The sequence below is a fragment of the Oncorhynchus kisutch genome, linkage group LG10, assembly GCF_002021735.2.
Source record: "Oncorhynchus kisutch isolate 150728-3 linkage group LG10, Okis_V2, whole genome shotgun sequence".
NCBI classification, from domain to species: domain Eukaryota; kingdom Metazoa; phylum Chordata; class Actinopteri; order Salmoniformes; family Salmonidae; genus Oncorhynchus; species Oncorhynchus kisutch.
In genome coordinates this window covers 57,745,826-57,766,847 of record NC_034183.2, presented here as the reverse complement: position 1 = coordinate 57,766,847, position 21,022 = coordinate 57,745,826, and the positions used below count along the sequence as shown (strand labels likewise).

At 45.2% G+C, this 21,022-nt stretch overlaps 1 protein-coding gene across 1 annotated transcript in view; it reads left to right on the top strand.

The window, feature by feature from the left end:
• Positions 1 to 6,783: 6,783 nt before the first annotated feature.
• Positions 6,784 to 21,022, top strand: part of olfm2a (olfactomedin 2a) — a 90,548-nt gene continuing 76,309 nt past the window's right edge. The window contains exon 1 of the mRNA XM_031834202.1: positions 6,784 to 7,352. Within this exon, the coding sequence (XP_031690062.1) occupies positions 7,296 to 7,352 (57 nt within the window). The 5' untranslated portion in view covers positions 6,784 to 7,295. The remainder of the gene's footprint in view (positions 7,353 to 21,022) is intronic.

Genomic DNA, 21,022 nt, shown 5'->3' with positions numbered 1-21,022 from the left:
AGAGAAGGGTATGCATGCATGCGCTGGTTGAGAAACACACTGTCATGCGCAGGAGCTCTGCTCTGAGCTGGGAGAGGAAAAAGCTTCAGATACATGACAAACCATGAGGCTACTGCTGTTTCAATGGAGCAGGGAAAAAGAGGGGAGAAAAATGTCAACAACAATTAGCTACTGGTTTCTGTTGCCGTGGGCGACATGGACTTTGGTTCCTACATGTTTCTCTCTTCCTGCATTATGCATCATCTTTTCATCCAATTAAACACAAACACAGGCTACAGAGCACAACACAGGTAGCATCACCCAGCTCTGCATATTCTGCAAGAATTTGTGTGTGTGTGTGTGTGTGTGTGTGTCTGGAATGTTTGAACTTGAGATGACGGACTGTTTGGCAGTCTGTGTCTCTCCTCATTTCTCCATGTGTCTGGGAGGTAGATGGTAGAGGACAACGTTTGGTTTTGATCCACAGCAGCTTTGCTCTGACCAGAATTCTGTCTTGACTGGTCTGGGCTGGACTCCGAGACAAAGCATTACAGCACCACTGTATAACACCTCCCTGTGAACCTGGCGTGTCCTTACCCCGGTTTCTGTGGTAACGTGCAGGTAGTGCATGACAAACAGCCCAGGGGAAGGTGTGAAACACCATGTTTAATTCTCTCTTCAGCCGGCCAATGAGCAATCCGGCTTTCACACCTTTCCCTTCCTGCCCCTTGCAGACCGCCATCGCTATGGCAACCAAGCACTCTATAACCTCCTGCCCCAGAAGATTTTGGAGAGACTTATGGACTCATTTCAGGTGCATTCAAGTTAATATATCATACTCTGTATGTGAATATTATAATGGAACAACAGGGCTGATACGGCGGTACTTGATATTTCATCTGAGATACGAGCGGTGTGGAAAATAAATAAAATATCAAATAAAATAAATAAATACACCCATTTTCAATGGCTGTGTAGTAGGCACCCTAGAATGCCTGGAGAGGTACAGCCATAGATAGCGTGACCTTGTTCAGCTCTTTACACTGCTGGGTGAGTTTGACCTTGAAATAAAGGACACAACTCTGGAGCTGAAGAATATGGCCTCAAGAAAACAATTACTAGGGGAAGGGAGGTTTTGAATATCAATAATGTAACAGTGAACTATTTTCCTTCAGAAGGTGTGTGTCTGTGCGTGTCTGTGCGTGTGTGTGTGGCTGGCATCACGAGGGCATGTTATGTTGCATCCTGTTGGCAGCAGGGTGACAGTAAATCCATGCCAAAGATTTGAGTTCTCCATCAGATTATCTTTATCCGCTTCATACCCATTGGAAAACTTAATAACGTTGATGGAACACATTGCGTAATGACTCCACAGTAGCCACATCACAATAGTGATTTAATATCAAAGGACAGACAGACTGATTCAGGGTTGGGATCAGTTCAGTTTTCCATTCAGTCAATTCCTGAATTCTCTCTCTGACAAAGGAAAGCACAAATAAATCCCATTTTCATGTCTGTCCTTGTGCTTTGCTCTGCTCTCTCTCAATCTCTCTCTCGCTCTGTCTCTGTCACGCCCTGACCTTAGAGAGCCGTTTTATTTCTCTATTTGGTTAGGTCGGGGTCTGATTTGGGGTGGGCATTCTATGTTGTGTATTTCTATGTTGGCCTGATATGGTTCCCAATCAGAGACAGCTGTTTATTGTTGTCTCTGATTGGGGATCATATTTAGGCAGCCCTTTTTCCCACTTTCTGGTGTGGGATCTTGTCTACATTTAGTTGCCTGAGTGCACAACAGTAGCGTCACGGTTGGTTGTTTGTTGTTTTTGTTCAGTGAGTTTCGGTTTATTAAAATGATGTGGAACTCTACTCACGCTGCGCCTTGGTCTCATCATTACGACGAACGTGACAGAAGATCCCACCAAAAAATGGACCAAGCAGCATGTACAGAAGGAGTGGACTTGGGAGGAGATCCTGGATGGAAAAATACCCTGGACGCAGGCCGGGGAGTATCGCCGTCCTCAGGAGGAGATGGAGGCAGCGAAAGTGGAACGGTGACATTACGAGGAGTTATACCAACGAGGCAAGCACGAGAGGGGTGGGGGCACACGGGGAGATTGGCAGAGTCAGGGTTCAGACCTGAGCCAACTCCCTGTGCTTCCCATGGGGAGCGTGTGACCGGTCGGGAACGGTGTTATGCGGTGATGCACACCATGACCGGGCTAGACTGGGCATCCAGCCAGGGCGGATGGTGCCGGCTCAGTGCTCCTGGCCTCCAGTACGCCTCCTCGGATCAGGATATCCTGCGCCGGCTCTGCGCACTGTGTCTCCGGTGCGTCTGCACAGCCCAGTGCGTCCTGTGCCTGCGCCCCGCATTTGCCCGGCGGAAATAAACATCCAGCCAGGACGGGTTGTGCCAGCTCTACGCTCCAGACCTCCAGTGCGCCTCCACAGTCCAGTACGTCCTGTGCCTCCTCCCCGCACTTGTCCTGAGGTGCGTGTCATCAGCCCGGTGCCACCTGTACCGGTCCCACGCATCAGGTCTCCAGTGTGCCTCTACAGCCCAGTACGTCCTGTGCCTCCTCTCCGCACTCGCCCTGAGGTGCGTGTCATCAGCCCGGTGCCACCTGTACCTGTCCTACGCATCAGGCCTCCAGTGCACCTCCACAGTCCAGAGCTTCCGGTGACAGTTCCCAGTCCAGAGCTTCCGTCGACAGTTCCCAGTCCAGAACTTCCTGCGACAGTTCCCAGTCCGGAACCTCCAAAGACGGTCCACAGTCCGGAACCTCCAAAGACAGTCCACAGTCCGGAACCTCCAGCAATGGTCCACAGTCCGGAACCTCCAGCGACGGTCCCCAGTCCGGAACCTCCAGCGACGGTCCACAGTCTGGAACCTCCAGCGACGGTCCCCAGTCCGGAGCCTCCAACGACGGTCCACAGTCCGGAACCTCCAGCGACGGTCCACAGTCCGGAACCTCCAGCGACGGTCCACAGTCCGGAGCCTCCAGCGGCAGTCCCCAGTCCGGAGCATCCAGCGGCGGTCCCCAGTCCGGAGCCTCTAGCGGTGGTCCCCAGTCCGGAGCCTCCAGCGGCGGTCCCCAGTCCGGCTTTCTATTCCGCAACAAAGCCTCCTTCACTCACGCCGCCAAACTTACCCTAGTAAAACTGACTATCCTACCGATCCTCTACTTCGGCGATGTCATCTACAAAATTGCTTCCAACACTCTACTCAGCAAACTGGATGCAGTTTATCACAGTGCCATCTGTTTTGTCACTAAAGCACCTTATACCACCCACCACTGCGACCTGTATGCTCTAGTCGGCTGGCCCTCGCTACATATTCGTCGCCAGACCCACTGGCTCCAGGTCATCTACAAGTCCATGCTAGGTAAAGCTCCGCCTTATCTCAGTTCACTGGTCACGATGGCAACACCCACCCGTAGCACGCGCTCCAGCAGGTGTATCTCACTGATCATCCCTAGAGCCAACAACTCATTTGGCCGCCTTTCGTTCCAGTTCTCTGCTGCCTGTGACTGGAACGAATTGCAAAAATCGCTGAAGTTGGAGACTTTTATCTCCCTCACCAACTTCAAACATCTGCTATCTGAGCAGCTAACCGATTGCTGCAGCTGTACATAGTCTATCGGTAAATAGCCCACCCATTTTTACCTACCTCATCCCCATACTGTTTTTATTTATTTACTTTTCTGCTCTTTTGCACACCAATATCTCTACCTGTACATGACCATCTGATCATTTATCACTCCAGTGTTAATCTGCAAAATTGTAATTATTCGCCTACCTCCTTTTGCACACAAAGTATATAGACTATTTTTTCTACTGTGTTATTGACTTGTTAATTGTTTACTCCAACACAACTCTGTGTTGTCTGTTCACACTGCTATGCTTTATCTTGGCCAGGTCGCAGTTGTAAATGAGAACTTGTTCTCAACTAGCCTACCTGGTTAAATAAAGGTGAAATAAAAAAAAATAATAATAAATAAAACTCCGGAGCCTCCAGCGGCGTTCCCCAATCCGGGGTCTCCAGCGACAAGCTGCAGTCCAGAGCCTCCAGCGGTGGTTCCCAGTTCTGAGCCTCTGGCGATGATCCACGGTCCAGTTCCTCCGGCAACGATCTACGGTCCGGTTCCACAGAAGAGGCGGGGTCAGTGTAGGGAGCGGGGACTACGCCCCGAGCCGCCACCGAGGGTAGATGCCCACCCGGACCCTCCCCTATAGGTTCAGGTTTGCGGCCGGGAGTCGGCACCTTTGGGGGGGGTACTGTCACGCCCTGACCTTAGAGAGCCGTTTTATTTCTCTATTTGGTTAAGTCGGGGTGTGATTTGGGGTGGGCATTCTATGTTGTGTATTTCTATGTTGGCCTGATATGGTTCCCAATCAGAGACAGCTGTTTATTGTTGTCTCTGATTGGGGATCATATTTTTCCCACTTTCTGGTGTAGGATCTTGTCTACATTTAGCTGCCTGAGTGCACAACAGTAGCTTCACGTTTCGTTTGGTTGTTGTTTATGTTCAGTGAGTTTTGTTTTATTCAAATTATGTGTAACTCTACTCACGCTGCGCCTTGATCTCATCATTACGACGAGCGTGACAGTCTCTCTCTGGAGATCTATAGACCTCTCCCTTACTGACTCAATTCTCTAGTTTCTTCACCTCCTTTCCAGCTTATAGTACAGTCCCTAACCCTTCATTCTCCTGCTTCCGGTCATCCTTCTCATCCTCATAAGAGATTTTAAATTCTCCTCACTTTCCCATCATTTACAGATTATCAACTCCTAAAAATGTTAAATCTATATAATGATATGGTTGGCAGCGCTGGTTCAGAACAAATAGGCCCACCTGGAGTGCTGAGTTTTAATGCTTGAGACCCATGGTTGTTGAGACTTATCGTTATACACAGACACACACACACACACACACTCATAAACATGTTCACAGACAAAATTGACAAAATAACCATGATTCAAAATGAACATCAGAGGGTGATGCTATGGGTTAGTCATTTTAGACAAATTCAAAGAGCATGAACCTTCTGGCCAGAGGGAGAGAAGGAGAAAATGCCCATTTCAGCTCCGTATCTACTTCACAGAGTGCAGCAGAGCATGAGAGGGAGAGAGGGATGGAAAAAGAGGTGGAGAGACACAGGCTGACCGACCAGCTCTATGCCTGAGAGGACTTCCGGTAACTGTTTTTTCCCTTCTCTTTTCTCTTGCCTTGCCTGTTCTGGCTTGGGGATAAAACAGAAACACGTTGCCTCCTTGACAAATGGGTCATGTATTGTCTTCACCTCCCTCAGAAATATCCTCCAGCCCCCAGGACTGTGGATGGTGACAGGGGAGTGAGTGGAGAGATGGAGAGAGAAAAGAGAGCTTTAGATGAATGTGTTAATACAGTATTTCCTCAGCATTGCCATTAGCCACTTTGCTGCTGCCACTATGACCGCACTCAATGACTCAATGTCACTTTGACTCTCCCTTTCAGGCAGGAAGGAGCCTAAGCTATTATTCACAACCACATGCCATACTGTATGTATCCAGGGTCAGGCTGGAAGGAGAACTGTACCGTACCCTGATGGTGCTGTTACTTGGATTCATGGGTAATTGGGTAATGAGAAAGAGACGCAGTAACAATGACAGAGCTTCCTTGTGGTCTTTAATGCTCTGTTCTACTGTACACTCTCTCTCAATCACACTCTCTCTCCCTTTCTTTCTTTCTCTCTCTCTCTCTCTCTCTTTCTCTCTCTCTCTCTCTCTCTCTCTCTCTCTCTCTCTCTCTCTCTCTCTCTCTCTCTCTCTCTCTCTCTCTCTCAACCACAAGCTATTTCCATGCCTCTGTGTGGCCCTGCTGGGTAAATGGAGGGGTGTGCACTGTGCATCTGAAGGCAACAGCAGCTCTGAGGAGGCCGGAACTCCAACTCTCCACTTTGCTGTAGGAGGGATGTCTTACACTGGTTTTACCCTATACATTATCCTACTGTTCCCTGTACATGGCACTCATAATGATAGGTATAATGTTCCACACACCATGTCATGTGTTGATATTGATGTATCATAAACAATTAGGGTTAGTGAAGAGGATACAGCATGTGCCAAGTGCAGTAGACTGCCAAGGTTCCAGCCCTATCATATGTAGTTAAGTAACACTTGAGCCATTCATAGGTAATTATAGGCAAGGACGTGAAGTGGCTTGTTGTTGGATGTAACTTTGGAAAGCGGTGAAATGTAAAAGTGAAGTTGAGCGCTATTACTGAGGAGGAAGAGTGGAGCCGGTTCTATTATTCATACCGTGTTCAGGATGGCCAGAGGCCACTAGCTCTGGCTGTCAAAAACTAGGAGAATCTGAAGCGCGCGCACACACACACACACACACACAATTAGCAACATCATTAAAATATTTGCATGCTTATTTCTCTAAACCCCAATTCTGGGAAATCCATTCGAATTACATTGACACCTTAATTTACGAATTAGAAGCGGATGAGAGCTAAATTGATGGCATTATGTGGTTTTCACAATCACCATCCGGCTCTTACACAACGTAATATCAGCCCCAATCAGCGTTGGTGTGCAGATAACAAGGAAGTCGATTATGACAATGCCTTCCGTTAAATGTCACCCCTCTCTCGCGTTCCGTGTATCTGTCATTCTACTGAAAATCCATACAGAGTAGCAAACAACACAGTCTAGTCAATGAAGCCCCCTCTCCCCCTCTCTCTCTCTCTCTCTCTCTCCCGCACACTTTCTCTCTCTCACGCACACATGCACGCACGGGCGAGCTGGGCTGCAGCAGAGTGGTACTTCTCTGAATCAGTTGCCAACGCATCGATGTGCTGCTCCTAGCGTCGTCACCTTGCAAGCACAGAAGTCACCTTCCAACCTCTGCGACTTTCTTCCCCTGTCATTAGCTACTATACCATTGAGTTCCGTGTTCATTTACAGGTTAAAGGCATTGCCCTTTTCTAACAAACATATCGTGTGTGAAATATTTTGGATTTGATTCAGCGTTCACTGGCAAAAATCTGCGGTCCACTGATCTGTGTTGGTCATAAGGAGGAGGCGCAAGTCCAAACCGCACATCGCTGATCATTGTAGCCTACCGAGCTAGAGGGCTACTCTGCGTCGGTGTGTGGAATTCACCCAGCGCACAGACTGGCTGGTGATGAGGTTCGTCGTGTACACTCGACAGAGCATTGACAGAATCCCTCTCGAGCTGAAGAAACCGCCCCAATAAGGACACAGGCAAGAGGGGAAAAGCAACAGAGGAGCTGGTGTCGGCTGGAACGCTGTCATTTCGGCAAGAATGCATCTCTTCAGTGCCATGTTCCTACTAGTGATGTTAGCTGCCATGCCCTGTGAGGTAAGAACACGCGTACATCTCATATTTAAAGTGCTCTTTATTTGTTAACGTTGTATAAATGCCGTCCATTGGGGGGTACAGAATACATATTCGAGGACTTGCTTGTGTCTATTAGACATATGCCAATGTGCTTAAAATCAATACTTGAGCAAGTGTGAAGAAAATCATGTTTAGTGGAATGAGTGTGAAATACACAAATGTGTTCGTGCGAACGTGCCACACAATGACTCCAAATATGACTTTAGATGATTCCTCTATATTATTATTTTCCCCCAGTCGTAAGGAAAATGTGTAGGCTAGTCAAATCTCACATCTGCGGCCGTCTGGCCTGGAATACAGCAGCTTGGATTCAGAGGGGCAGGACAGAGAGAAAGTTGAGAGAGGAAGCGACAGAAAGGCTCTGGGGCTTCTCTGAGCAACAGAAGTCTATATTATGCCGGCACTGTACATCACGCTCGAGCGAGCTTCTGCACAATCCAAGTGTGATTTGCGAATGTGTGGACACACGTGTCAGGTTCAGTGTTAGTAAGAGGATTGTAAATGAGTGCTTTTCTAATGCCCCTTCAAACGCTAACCCATGTTCCCTGGTGAGTGTACATATCTGTAGGCATATGTCCTGGAGTCATGTATTTGCGGCTACGTTGGACCAGAGAAGCACTAAGCACAGACCTTTCCATGAAACGATGAGCTCTAAAGTGACAGTTGTAAATTGAAGTGAATGAAGGTAAATTATCTGACCCAGAAAACAAAGTCTAGAACATGTTTGCTTAATTCAAAAGTCAAATATTTAAAAAGGTGGACATTTCAAAAAGATGTCTGCTCTAACTGATACTGTAGCTCATTTTTAAAAAACAGTTACGTTCAATTTGACGTTGAAGTCTATGCGGCCTGTTTCAGCACCATGGTCAGCGCTTCAGAGTGCCTTTGCCTAAAAACAGCGTTAGTGCTATTCGGTAATCCTCGGGTTGACCCTAAACCCTTAAACCCCAACCCTTAACCCTTAATCTTAATGATAACCCCTACCTAACACTAATAGTTGGGACTTCCCAAGGATCCCGGGTTTTAGTTGGGACTTCCCAAGGATCCCAGTTGTAGTGTGTAACAGTTTCCAAACCCTTTGTTTTCTTCTCACAATCACTGTGTAACACATTAATGGTCAATAATAAATCTTGGGATGGACCTACAATTGAAATAATATTCTCTGGCATGCCAGGCCTGACCCCCAAGTGTAGAATGTTATGTGCATCGTTTTGCTGAATAGATATGCCCCCTGGGAGTATCCTGACAATCACTCATGTTTGGGCAGGATTTATCAAATATCTTTTGAACCCCCAAGAATGTTCTGAGAATGATATGACTGTGTTAACCATATTGATCGATAGCTGCAGATGTATACAGTATTCTGACTGTGTGCAAACCATGAAATGAACATGTCTTCTGTAGTTCATTTCTAATACACAGTAGCACTGAGAGAACATCCTGCTCTCCAGAATGAGTATGTTGTCTACTACTGAAGTGTGCCATGTTTACTGCCATGTCTACGTTCTGCGTTGAGACTTGAGCTGACCTTTTCCCAGAAATGGATACGATGCTACCTGTCCTGGGGCCATGCTCCTTTCAAACGGTGGCGGTGGCAATGAGGCCCTACTGAGAGGAGCAGGTGGTGCTGTCAGTGACAGGAATGAATGTGCAGAGCACAGCCAGTGGTATCTCAGTGTAACACAAGACTTCATCTCTGTCCTCGTGCTCTCTCTCTCTCTCTCTCTCTCTCTCACTCTCTGTCTGTCTGTATGTTTATCTGTCTGTGTGTGTGTGTGAGACCTACTGATGGAGAACTCGGTCCTGTTCACTAGTGACAAAACGTTTAGAAAGAGACTGAAATGGGGACCTACTACCTGGACCTGTCCTAATTTCCTTTGGAAAAATATTTTGCCATGTTATGCCCCCCAGTACTTAGGAAAACCCTGGTTTGCTTATCATATGAAACCACCTGCGGAGAGACTTATTTAGCCGTCTGTTTCGTCTGTGTAGCGCTGACGGTCATTGGAGTCACAGGGCAGGAGACAGTAGGCAGGTGAGCACCCAACCGTAAGGCATAAGGACCTAGCCTCCCGGGAGGCACAGTGGTTAAGGGTGCTGTATTGCAGCGCCAGCTGTGCCACCAGAGACTCTGGGTTTGCGCCCAGGCTCTGTCGTAACTGGCCGCGACCGGGAGGCCCGTGGGGCGACGCACAATTGGCCTAGCGTCGTCCGGGTTAGGGAGGGTTTGGCTGGTAGGGATATCCATGTCTCATCGCGCACCAGCAACTCCTGTGGGGCGCAGTGCACAGTGTTTCCTCCGACACATTGGTGCGGCTGGCTTCCGGGTTGGATGCGCGCTGTGTTAAGAAGCAGTGCGGCTTGGTTGGCTTGTGTATCGGAGGACGCATGACTTTCAACCTTCGTCTCTCCCGAGCCCGTACGGGAGTTGTAGCGATGAGACAAGATAGTAGCTACTAACAATTGGATACCACGAAATTGGGGCATAAGGACCTGACGATGTGTGTGTCCCAGACTTACTCTCAGGAGATACAATCATCTCTCTATCAGTGGAACTGTTTCCCCGCCTCCAATGGCTCATAATTGGCCTTGGGGGACAATTTGTTGTAAGTGTTTACATTAAATATTTATCAACCCTACAGAGGGAAAAAAATATGGCGCCACCCATTTCACTAACGTAGCCTAGCTCTGCAGACATAAAGAATTGATTAACTCTTCTGGCCGTATCTTCCGACTGATAGGATGTCTCTCTACACTGCAGGAGTTTGGATATCTCACTCATATGTACACATCTTCTCCACACACAGTCTGGGCACGGGCCCTACATTAAATATGCACTATGCTTTAATGAGACACATGCACTCACTGGCATGTGTTTGTTAAGTACCCACAATACCCCAGGAGTCCTGACAGCCAGTGATACAGACGGACACCTGCTCGACCTTGGCGCCACCTCTGTATGTACGCCGTTGTTATGGGGTATGTTGCATCACAAGACGACTGACCCCATGCATGCACTTTGCAAATGTGCGTCTGTGTAGCAGTTCATATTTATGCATGATAATCTTTGAATTATACTTGTGGGCTGAGCAGAGAATACATGTGTATTTCAGTAGATAAAATGGATGGTAATTATGCTGTTTAGAGAAAATTTCACAGCAATGAAATATAATTGAAAATGACAGCACAATACATACATATTTAAGGTTTATTTTAAATTGGACACATTTGCAGCTAAAAGCTGAATTCCAGCATACATAGGTCTGCGTAAGTAAATCAAACAAAACATGTGAGATGCCGTCCACAATATCACAGTTAAGGCACCTCACCCTAATAGGGTCATGTTTTCCCTTATTCATATCACAATGAACTTCTACCATTTAAATAAAAACACCAATCTACATTTCTTTGTGTGTTACAACGTTTCTGAAATATTGTATTAAAATATGCAAACTGAGGCAATATCTAATTAGATCTGCTCATATTTCCAGGACTGGACATTGAGCAGATTGTGGATATATACACTTTTTAAATTCTTTCTATTTGTAAATTACTAAACCATGTGGGTAAAAAGCATTTTTGGTGAAAAAGAAAGAAGAAATCTAAAATCTACATTTGACAACATATGAACAATTCCCTCTGTACAAGTCTGGGGAATATATCTCAGTATAACCACACAACATTTGGTGAATGCAGGTGCGTCTAAAGCTGAGATGAACTAAGGCTGAGATGAATTACTTAGCGTGTGGGAAGAGTCTGACTTTCAGGAAATGGTAGTTCAAGAGAAGTACAAGGAATTTAGTCTACCAATCACCGAACACCTATTTAGAACTAATATGATCTCTTCAAAGTAAGTTACTACATGTAAAAAAAGTTTAGAACGTCCTCTATGAAATGGGCTTTTAAATGATGTGTGATGTCCATTTTAAATCTCAAAATGTACACTACCGTTCAAAAGGCTCTAACAAGAATAGAAAGAGGAGTGGGAAGCCCCGGTGCACAATTGAGCGAGAGGACAAGTACTTTAGAGTGTCACAAGTCCTCAACTGGCAGCTTCATTAAATAGTATCCGCAAAACACTAGTCTCAACGTCAACAGTGACGAGGCGACTCCGGGATGCTGGATACAACGTATCATTGGAACACAGGAGTGATGGTTGCTGACAATGGGCCTCTGCAAGCCTATGTAGATATTCCATAACAAATCAGCCGTTTCCAGCTACAATAGTCATTTACAACATTAACAATGTCTACACTGTATTTCTGATCAATTTGATGTTATTTTAATGGACATTTCTAAGTGACCCCCAAACTTTTGAATGGTATTGTATCAGTTGGTGCCTCACCTTAAGCAGCATTAAGCAGTCTCACAAAGTAAGCCATAGGGCTGTTGTAGTACCTGTCAGGCAGAGTAGGGGGACGGTTCAGTTTGTGACTGGATCGGGTAGATCTGCCACTGACATGGCCTCTTGTCTGAGGCAGCCATTTGTTGTAATCCTGGAATTTTGCTTCTAGGCAAAGGATCTGGAAAGGTGGTTGTGGCGGGACTGCAAGGACAGGTCATTGCATCCAGAGTCGTAGGAGGTGTAGGTGAGGGCCATGATGATTTTGGTTGCATGTCATTGGATGTTCTCCAGTTGGTTGTGTTGGTGGGCTGTGAGTTCTGGGTGCCATACTGGAGCGGCGTACTGGAGCACTGAATGGACAACGCAGGTGTATACTGTCAGAAGGCCTCAGAAGGCCATTGAAGTGGCAAAGATGGTTCATCATGAAAAGCCTTTGGTGGAGATGTGGAGAAGTGTTTGTCCCATTTTAGGTTTATTATTATTATTATTATTATTTTTAAATGTTGTCCTTATTGTAGGTTAGCTTGGAATGTCACACCAGGCGCTTTGGCGCTGGACACCAACTCAAGTGTGTGGCCGGATATGGATAATGGCGGACGTGGGTCAGGATTGTGACATGTTTCCATGTAAAAATGTCAATTTATTTAATAATGGGAATATTTTCTCAATTATATTTAATATTATGGAAATACTTTGTTCTAATTTGTATGGTTCTTTGATTTGCTAAATATCTAATGTGTTTTTAAAACAGGTACTTTGATGAGTAGTAGAATTACATTTCTGGAGACGTTTTTACATCAAAATGCCTCTCTTAAAGATGCCAATGTTACCAGGTATCTGAGCAGAGCTCACTTTTCAACCTACTTTCATTATCTCCAGCACAATACCAGTGTCTACATATAGTGGGGGAAAAAATTATTTAGTCAGACACCAATTGTGCAAGTTCTCCCACTTAAATAGATGAGAGAGGCCTGTAATTTTCATCATAGGTACACTTCAACTATGACAGACAAAATGAGAGAAAAAAATCAAAAAAAATCACATTGTAGGATTTTTAATGAATTTATTTGCAAATTATGGTGGAAAATATTATAAGTATTTGGTCAATAACAAAAGTTTATCTCAATACTTTGTTATATACCCTTTGTTGGCAATGACCGAGGTCAAACGTTTTCTGTAAGTCTTCACAAGGTTTTCACACACTGTTGCTGGTATTTTGGCCCATTCCTCCATGCAGATCTCCTCTAGAAGAGTGATGTTTTGGGGCTGTTGCTGGGCAACACGGACTTTCAACTCCCTCCAAAGATTTTCTATGGGGTTGAGATCTGGAGACTGGCTAGGCCACTCCAGGACCTTGAAATGCTTCTTACGAAGCCACTCCTTCATTGCCCGGGCAGTGTGTTTGGGATCATTGTCATGCTGAAAGACCCAGCCACGTTTCATCTTCAATGCCCTTGCTGATGGAAGAAGGTTTTCACTCAAAATCTCATGATACATGGCCCCATTCATTCTTTACACAGATCAGTCGTCCTGGTCCCTTTGCAGAAAAACAGCCCCAAAGCATGATGTTTCCACCCCCATGCTTCACAGTAGGTATGGTGTTCTTTGGATGCAACTCAGCATTCTTTGTCCTCCAAACACGACGAGTTGAGTTTTTACCAAAAAGTTATATTTTGGTTTCATCTGACCATATGACATTCTCCCAATCTTCTTCTGGATCATCCAAATGCTCTCTAGATAACTTCAGATGGGCCTGGACATGTACTGGCTTAAGCAGGGGGACACGTCTGGCACTGCAGGATTTGAGTCCCTGGCGGCGTAGTGTGTTACTGATGGTAGGCTTTGTTACTTTGGTCCCAGCTCTCTGCAGGTCATTCACTTGGTCCCCCCATGTGGTTCTGGGATTTTTGCTCACCGTTCTTGTGATCATTTTGACCCCACGGGGTGAGATCTTGCGTGGAGCCCCAGATCGAGGGAGATTATCAGTGGTCTTGTATGTCTTCCATTTCCTAATATTTGCTCCCACAGTTGATTTCTTCAAACCAAGCTGCTTACCTATTGCAGATTCAGTCTTCCCAGCCTGGTGCAGGTCTACAATTTAGTTTCCTTTGACAGCTCTTTGGTCTTGGCCATAGTGGAGTTTGGAGTGTGACTGTTTGAGGTTGTGGACAGGTGTCTTTTATACTGATAACAAGTTCAAACAGGTGCCATTAATACAGGTAACGAGTGGAGGACAGAGGAGCCTCTTAAAGAAGAAGTTACAGGTCTGTGAGAGCCAGAAATCTTGCTTGTTTGTAGGTGACCAAATACTTATTTTCCACCATAATTTGCAAATAAATTCCATAAAAATCCTACAATGTGATTTTCCGAATTGTTTTCCCTTATTTATCTGTCATAGTTGAAGTGTACCTATGATGAAAATTACAGGCCTCTCATCTTTTTAAGTGGGAGAACTTGCACAATTGGTGGCTGACTAAATACTTTTTTGCCCCACTGTATGTGAAAACAGAGCGTTTTGTACAAAAATATTTAAAGTTCTATTCGATAACATAAAAAAAAGTGATTTTCAAACAATAGGAGATTCGTGGTGACGTGGGGCGCAACAACATACAGTACCGTCCCTCTGGCTAGAAACTCTTATCATAAAAAAATAGACTTAATCGGACCCTGTGAAGTCACAGAGAAGCATGTTTTTGTGACCTTGTCTTTTTATCCACAGACATTAGAAACACACACGTAGAAATGTAGGTGCTGGAGATAGTGAATATTGTAACGTGGATGCTGGGAGTCAAGAAGCAGGTGGTAAGTTTAATTTAACAAGAAACATGGAATGATCCAACATAGGCGTAGCGTCTTGACATGAACAAAACCACACTACCTAGGGAAAGAACCTAAGGGAGTGCCAGATTAAGGGGAGGTAATGGAGTCTAGGTGTGCCTAATGAAGCGCAGGTGCGTGTGATGATGGCTCCCAGGACTGGTGGTTTGTACACCAGTGGACACCGAAGGGGAGGAGCAGGAGTAGACGTGACAAATATGAGGTTGAAAAGTGGCATAAATCACTCTGCCATTTCCTGGTCGCTAAAATTCGAGTTGTTTGGCTAATTTCAGTTTATGTAACAAAGCAAGCAATGGATAGTATAGAGAATCATTGTACCATCTAAACTGTTGGGAAATATAGTTGAATTAAAACAAAAATATTGTGTATTCAACTGTTTGAAACTTATGTACAAAATGTAAAGTAAAACTAAACTTAAGAACGGGAAGCATAGAAATAGAGTGCCTAGAATTTATATATCACTATTTAGACTGGCTTTCAATGAGAATAACGGATCTATAAATCATATTTCTATGTGAATTTGGTCAGGTCTTCCAAAAAGTGACATATTGCAGCTTTAAGGCACTAGCCATGATTTATGTTCCTATAGGTAATGCAGGATTATGAATCATTTCGATAGCTATAGGTAATGCAGGTTTATGAATCATTTCGATAGCTATAGGTAAATGCAGGTTTAGGGATCATTTCAGTAGCTTGAGTTAATGCAGGTTTAGGGATCATTTCAGTAGCTTGAGTTAATGCAGGTTTAGGGATCATTTCAGTAGCTAGAGTCAATGCAGGTTTTCAAGATCATTTCAGTAAATCAAATCAAATCAAATGTATTTATATAGCCCTTCTTACATCAGCTGATATCTCTAAGTGCTGTACAGAAACCCAGCCTAAAACCCCAAACAGCAAGCAATGCAGGTGTAGAAGCACGGTGGCTAGGAAAAACTCCCTAGAAAGGCCAAAACCTAGGAAGAAACCTAGAGAGGAAACAGGCTATGAGGGGTGGCCAGTCCTCTTCTTCTGGTGGAGATTATAACAGAACATGGCCAAGATGTTCAAATGTTCATAAATGACCAGCATGGTCAAATAATAATAATCACAGTAGTTGTCGAGGGTCCAGCAAGTCAGCACCTCAGGAATAAATGTCAGTTAGCTTTTCATAGCCGATCATTAAGAGTATCTCTACCATTCCTACAACTCTCTAGAGAGTTGAAATCAGCAGGTCTGGGACAGGTAGCACGTCCGGTGAATAGGTCAGGATTCCATAGCCGCAGGCAGAACAGTTGAAACTGGAGCAGCAGCACGGCCAGGTGGACTGGGGACAGCAAGGAGTCATCATGCCAGGTTGTCCTGAGGCTTGGTCCTAGGGCTCAGGTCCTCCGAGAGAAAGAGAGAATTAGAGAGAGCATACTTAAATTCACACAGGACACCGGATAAGACAGGAGAAGTACTCAAGATATAACAAACTGATCCTAGCCCCCCGACACAAACTACTGCAGCATAAATACTGGAGGCTGAGCCAGGAGGGGTCAGGAGACACTGTGGCCCCATCCAATGATACCCCCGGACAGGGCCAAACAGGAAGGATATAACCCCACCCACTTTGCCAAAGCACAACCCCCACACCACTAGAGGGATCTCTTCAACCACCAACTTACCATCCTGAGACAAGGCCGAGTATAGCCCACAAAGATCTCCGCCACGGCACAACCCAAAGGGGGGCGCCAACCCAGACAGGAAGATCACGTCAGTGACTCAACCCACTCAAGTGACGCACTGATCCTAGCGAAGGCATGAAAGAGCACCAGTAAGCCAGTGACTCAGCCCCTGTGATAGGGTTAGAGGCAGAGAATCCCAGTGGAGAGAGGGGAACCGGCCAGGCAGAGACAGCAAAGGCGGTTTGTTGCTCCAGAGCCTTTCCGTTCACCTTCACACTCCTGGGCCAGACTACACTCAATCATATGACCCACTGAAGAGATGAGTCTACAGTAAAGACTTAAAGGTTGAGACCGAGTCTGCATCTCTCACATGGGTAGGCAGACCATTCCATAAAAAATGGAGCTCTATAGGAGAAAGCTCTGCCTCCAGCTGTTTGCTTAGAAATTCTAGGGACAATTAGGAGGCCTGCGTCTTGTGTACGTGTAGGTATGTACGGCAGGACCAAATCAGAAAGATAGGTAGGAGCAAGCCCATGTAATGCTTTGTAGGTTAGCAGTAAAACCTTGAAATCAGCCCTTGCCTTAACAGGAAGCAAGTGTAGGGAGGCTAGCACTGGAGTAATATGATCAATTTTCTGGGTTCTAGTCAGGATTCTAGCCTCTCTGGGATAGGGGGATGCAAAATGCAGAGCGCCAGATTCAAATAAAATACTATAAATGTCAAACTCATTAAATCACACATCCAAGATAGCAAATTAAAGCTACACTCGTTGGGAATCCAGCCAACGTGTCAGATTTCAGAACGAGGAATTCCCAGTAAGCGCGGGTCATAAGCTCGCGTTGATTAAGTCCCTGCCCTTTGTACACACCGCCCGTCGCTACTACCGATTGGATGGTTTAGTGAGGTCCTCGGATCGGCCCCGCTGAGGTCGGTCACGGCCCTGGCGGAGCGCCGAGAAGACGATCAAACTTGACTATCTAGAGGAAGTACTATTATCTGATGATAGCACAGCAGTAAACAAAGAGAGTAGCATATTTCAACCCTGCAGGCGCTACACAAAACGCAGAAATAAAATATAAAACATGCCTTACCTTTGACGAGCTTCTTTTGTTGGCACTCCAATATGTCCCATAAACATCACAAATGGTCCTTTTGTTCGATTAATTCCGTCCATATATATCCAAAATGTCCATTTATTTGGCCCGTTTGATCCAGAAAAAAAAACAGCTTCCAATTTGTGCAAAGTCACTACAAAATATCTCAAAAGTTCCCTGTAAACTTTGCCAAAACATTTCAAAATACTTTTGTAATACAACTTTTTAGGTATTTTTAAACGTTAATAATCAATCAAATTGAAGACGGGTCTATCTGTTTTCAATAGAGGACGAGAGGAAACTAACGCTACTTTTCAAGTCTTGGCCAACTCTCAACAGCGTTACCCTTTTCCAGGATGGCCGTACTTCTTCATTGCACAAAGGAATAACCTCAACCAAATTCCAAAGACTGTAACATCCAGTGGAAGCGGTAGGAATGGCAAACAAGTGCCTAAGAAATATCGTTTCCCCATGAGAACCAATTGAACAAGACAGCGACCTCAAAAATAAATAATTCTGAATGGTTAGTCCTCAGGGTTTTGCCTGCTACATCAGTTCTGTTATACTCACAGACATGATTCAAACAGCTTTGGAAACTTCAGAGTGTTTTCTATCCAAATCTACTAATCATATGCATATCTTATATTCTTGGCATGAGTAGCAGGAAGTTGAAATTGGGCACGCTATTTATCCAAAAGTGAAAATGCTGCCTCCTATCAGAAAGTTTCAGATTTTTGCAATGTTACGTAGATGGAAAAAAGCTGAGAGTTAATACTAGAGTTAATGCTAGAGTTAATGCAGGTTTAAATATGATTTTTGTTCCTAGAGGTTATGCAGGTGTAAGGATAATTTATTTTCCTAGATGTAATGCAGGTTTTCAGCCAGTTCATGACACTTATCCAATTGAAACAATTAGGGGCTTGATTGGTGGACTGAGTGTGCTGCTGACATTGGGGTGAGGTCTATGTGAGAAATATGATTGCATGGAAATGTACGACAACAGAAAGCCAAAAAATACACTGAGTACAAAACATCGATCCCTTATTGTTGTCACTTGTTACATCCACTTAAGTCAGTGTAGATGAAGGGGAGGAGACGGGTTAAATAAGGATCTTTTAATCCTTGAGACAATTGAGACATGGATTGTGTATGTGTGCCATTCAGAGAGTGAATGGGCAAGACAAAAGTGCCTTAGAACAGGGAATGGTAGTAGGTACCAGGCACACTGGTTTGAGTATGACAAGAACTGCAATGCTGCTGGGTTTTTCACAGTCAACAGTTTCCTGCGTGTATCAAGAATGGTCCACCACCCAAAGGACATCCAGCCAACTTGACACAACTGTGGGAAACATTGGAGTCAACATGGGCCAGCATCCCTGTGAAAAGCTTCCGACACCTTGTGGAGTCCATGCCCCGACGAATTGAGGCTGTTCTGAGGGCAACTCAATATTAGGAAGGTGTTCCTAATGTTTGGTATACTCAGCTCAGTGTATGTTCCTTCATTAAAATGTTTCATTTGAAACGTTATCAAAAACACAGTAAGCACTTAGCAAGTCTTTGCAGATCTAAAATCCAGATCAGAGTCGTCGACACCACAATCAAATCTAATTATTAAATTACTTTGAACTTAACAGAGGGCTTGGGAAGTAGAGCTTTGGGGGGTCTTGAGAGACTTCAGTGTTTCTATAATTATTTTTTGTTTAATCAGTGGCTGTCTGCTGAGGGCAGGACATTTTACATGTACTTGAAACAACCTGTGAACACAACACTGCTTACTTACTGATATGAGAGCATGAGTGCAGTGCAGTGTTCCCATAGGAAAGACTGGTGCAGACAGTGGGGTGTACTTACTGTTTGAAACAGTCTGGCCTTGGAGGCTGTGAGTGATGGAAGTTACCACTTGCTTTGGTGTTTTTCCCTGTTCAAACGCCGAGCGCAGTGGGCGAGAACGCCTAATTGGCTGTCATTCTCAAAGAGGAAGACAAAACATCTGTAAATAATTCAAAAGCTTTATTTCCATCCGTAATTTGTTCTATGCCCTGGCACCAGGGAGGCCGATAATCAATTGGCTGAAATAAACTGGCTGTTTAGGACTATTTAAAATGCTCCTCCTTGTTTGAGATGGAAATAATGTTTGCAACAGAAACTATACCCACAGTTGGAGTCATTTGATTGTAAATAGTTAGTTACACATTAGAGTGAAGATAGCAGTTCACAGAAATGTACAGTATGTCTCACTTTACTTCACAAATAAGTTGAGTTGATTATATTTAAGAAGCCAATTTCAATTGAATTGAAATGCAGATTACGCTGCAAAGGAGTGGAAAAGCAGAGTAGAAAAGCAATGGTGATTTAGTGCAATTTTCTGTGTGCAGCCTTTGTCTGCAGAGTCACATTCAGGGTTTTCTATTACCCTGGCATTTTGAGCAGAGACAAAACTCACACAGAGCCAGTCATAGATGTACAGGACAATCTTTTGGTGTTAAATTGCTCCAACACAGACATTGAGAGGACACGCAGGACAGAACTTGGCCCAATCATAGGGCAGCAGGACAAACAGCTGGCATGGCTGTCGTCCAATCCCGATCAGCTCCCAGCTGACCTGGTAGTGGGACCCCGTGCCGGGAAATCTCCTTTTCTGGTGCTTGTCCAATGAGAGGAAGCAGCATGACGACCATTTAAACCCCTCCCTGGGCTCTGCGGAGGCTGCTGTGATTGAACCACTCACAGGCTAAATTCCTGTCCTTGTCACCCGGCCAGGAGGCGACTACACAATCATCTTACCAAAACAACACGGACACATAAACCTTATAATACCAACTCCTTTTAACTTTCCTGGGCAATGAAATGGTTTACAATCAGTGAACCTGGGCTGTTAAAATTCCTATAAATTGCGGTGGAAGTGACAGAGGGAGCAGTTGGATGGCATTCAAATAGAGAGGGAGAGTGAGAGAGAGAGAAGGGGCATTGAAGTAAGAGAGAGAGTCCTCCTTGCATTGCTCTGGGGACCCAAGGACGCTGGTAGGCAGGCCACGCAGGGTGGATGGACAGTACGTGCTCTGCCTAGCAGCAGCCTAAACCTCCCAGCCAGCCACACAGGGAATTAGACAAATGAAAAGCTGTGAGAGAGAGGGGTGTAAATCTCCCAGGGAGAGGAGAGGACACGCACAAGGCTCGCCCTGCATCATGGCTCCTCAACCTGGAGGAGACGACACCCCGGACCCTGACACTGGACCCACACTGAATCCTCTCTCCATCCTCCATCCCCCTCTGTATGGGCTGTGCCAATGGAAGTGGATGGAGTGGAATGAAATGCCTAGTAGGCACATACACACAGACAATAAGAGAGACATATAGTATACAGCTAACACACATACTCACTGATTGGTGAGATGGTGCCTCTTGTCCTGTGCAGTGGTACGTACACCTAATTATAATGTTGTGGTGGGTGACAGACAGAAACAATCATGTTGAGCAGCATGTGGGCGAACAAACAGGCAGTGATAGATTGATTAGTCTCACGCCCGCCACCACATTCACGTGCTCTCTCCATTTAGAGTCATATATCGAAGTATACCGCTTCACAGTCTGTGGCGGATAATGAGCTAGCATTGTGTTTGATTCATGGCTGCTTGAGGAGATTGAATAGTGTGTGCTTTAGTGTCCTAACTGATTACTGTAGAGCTTGAAGCAGCGCCAGCTAATGA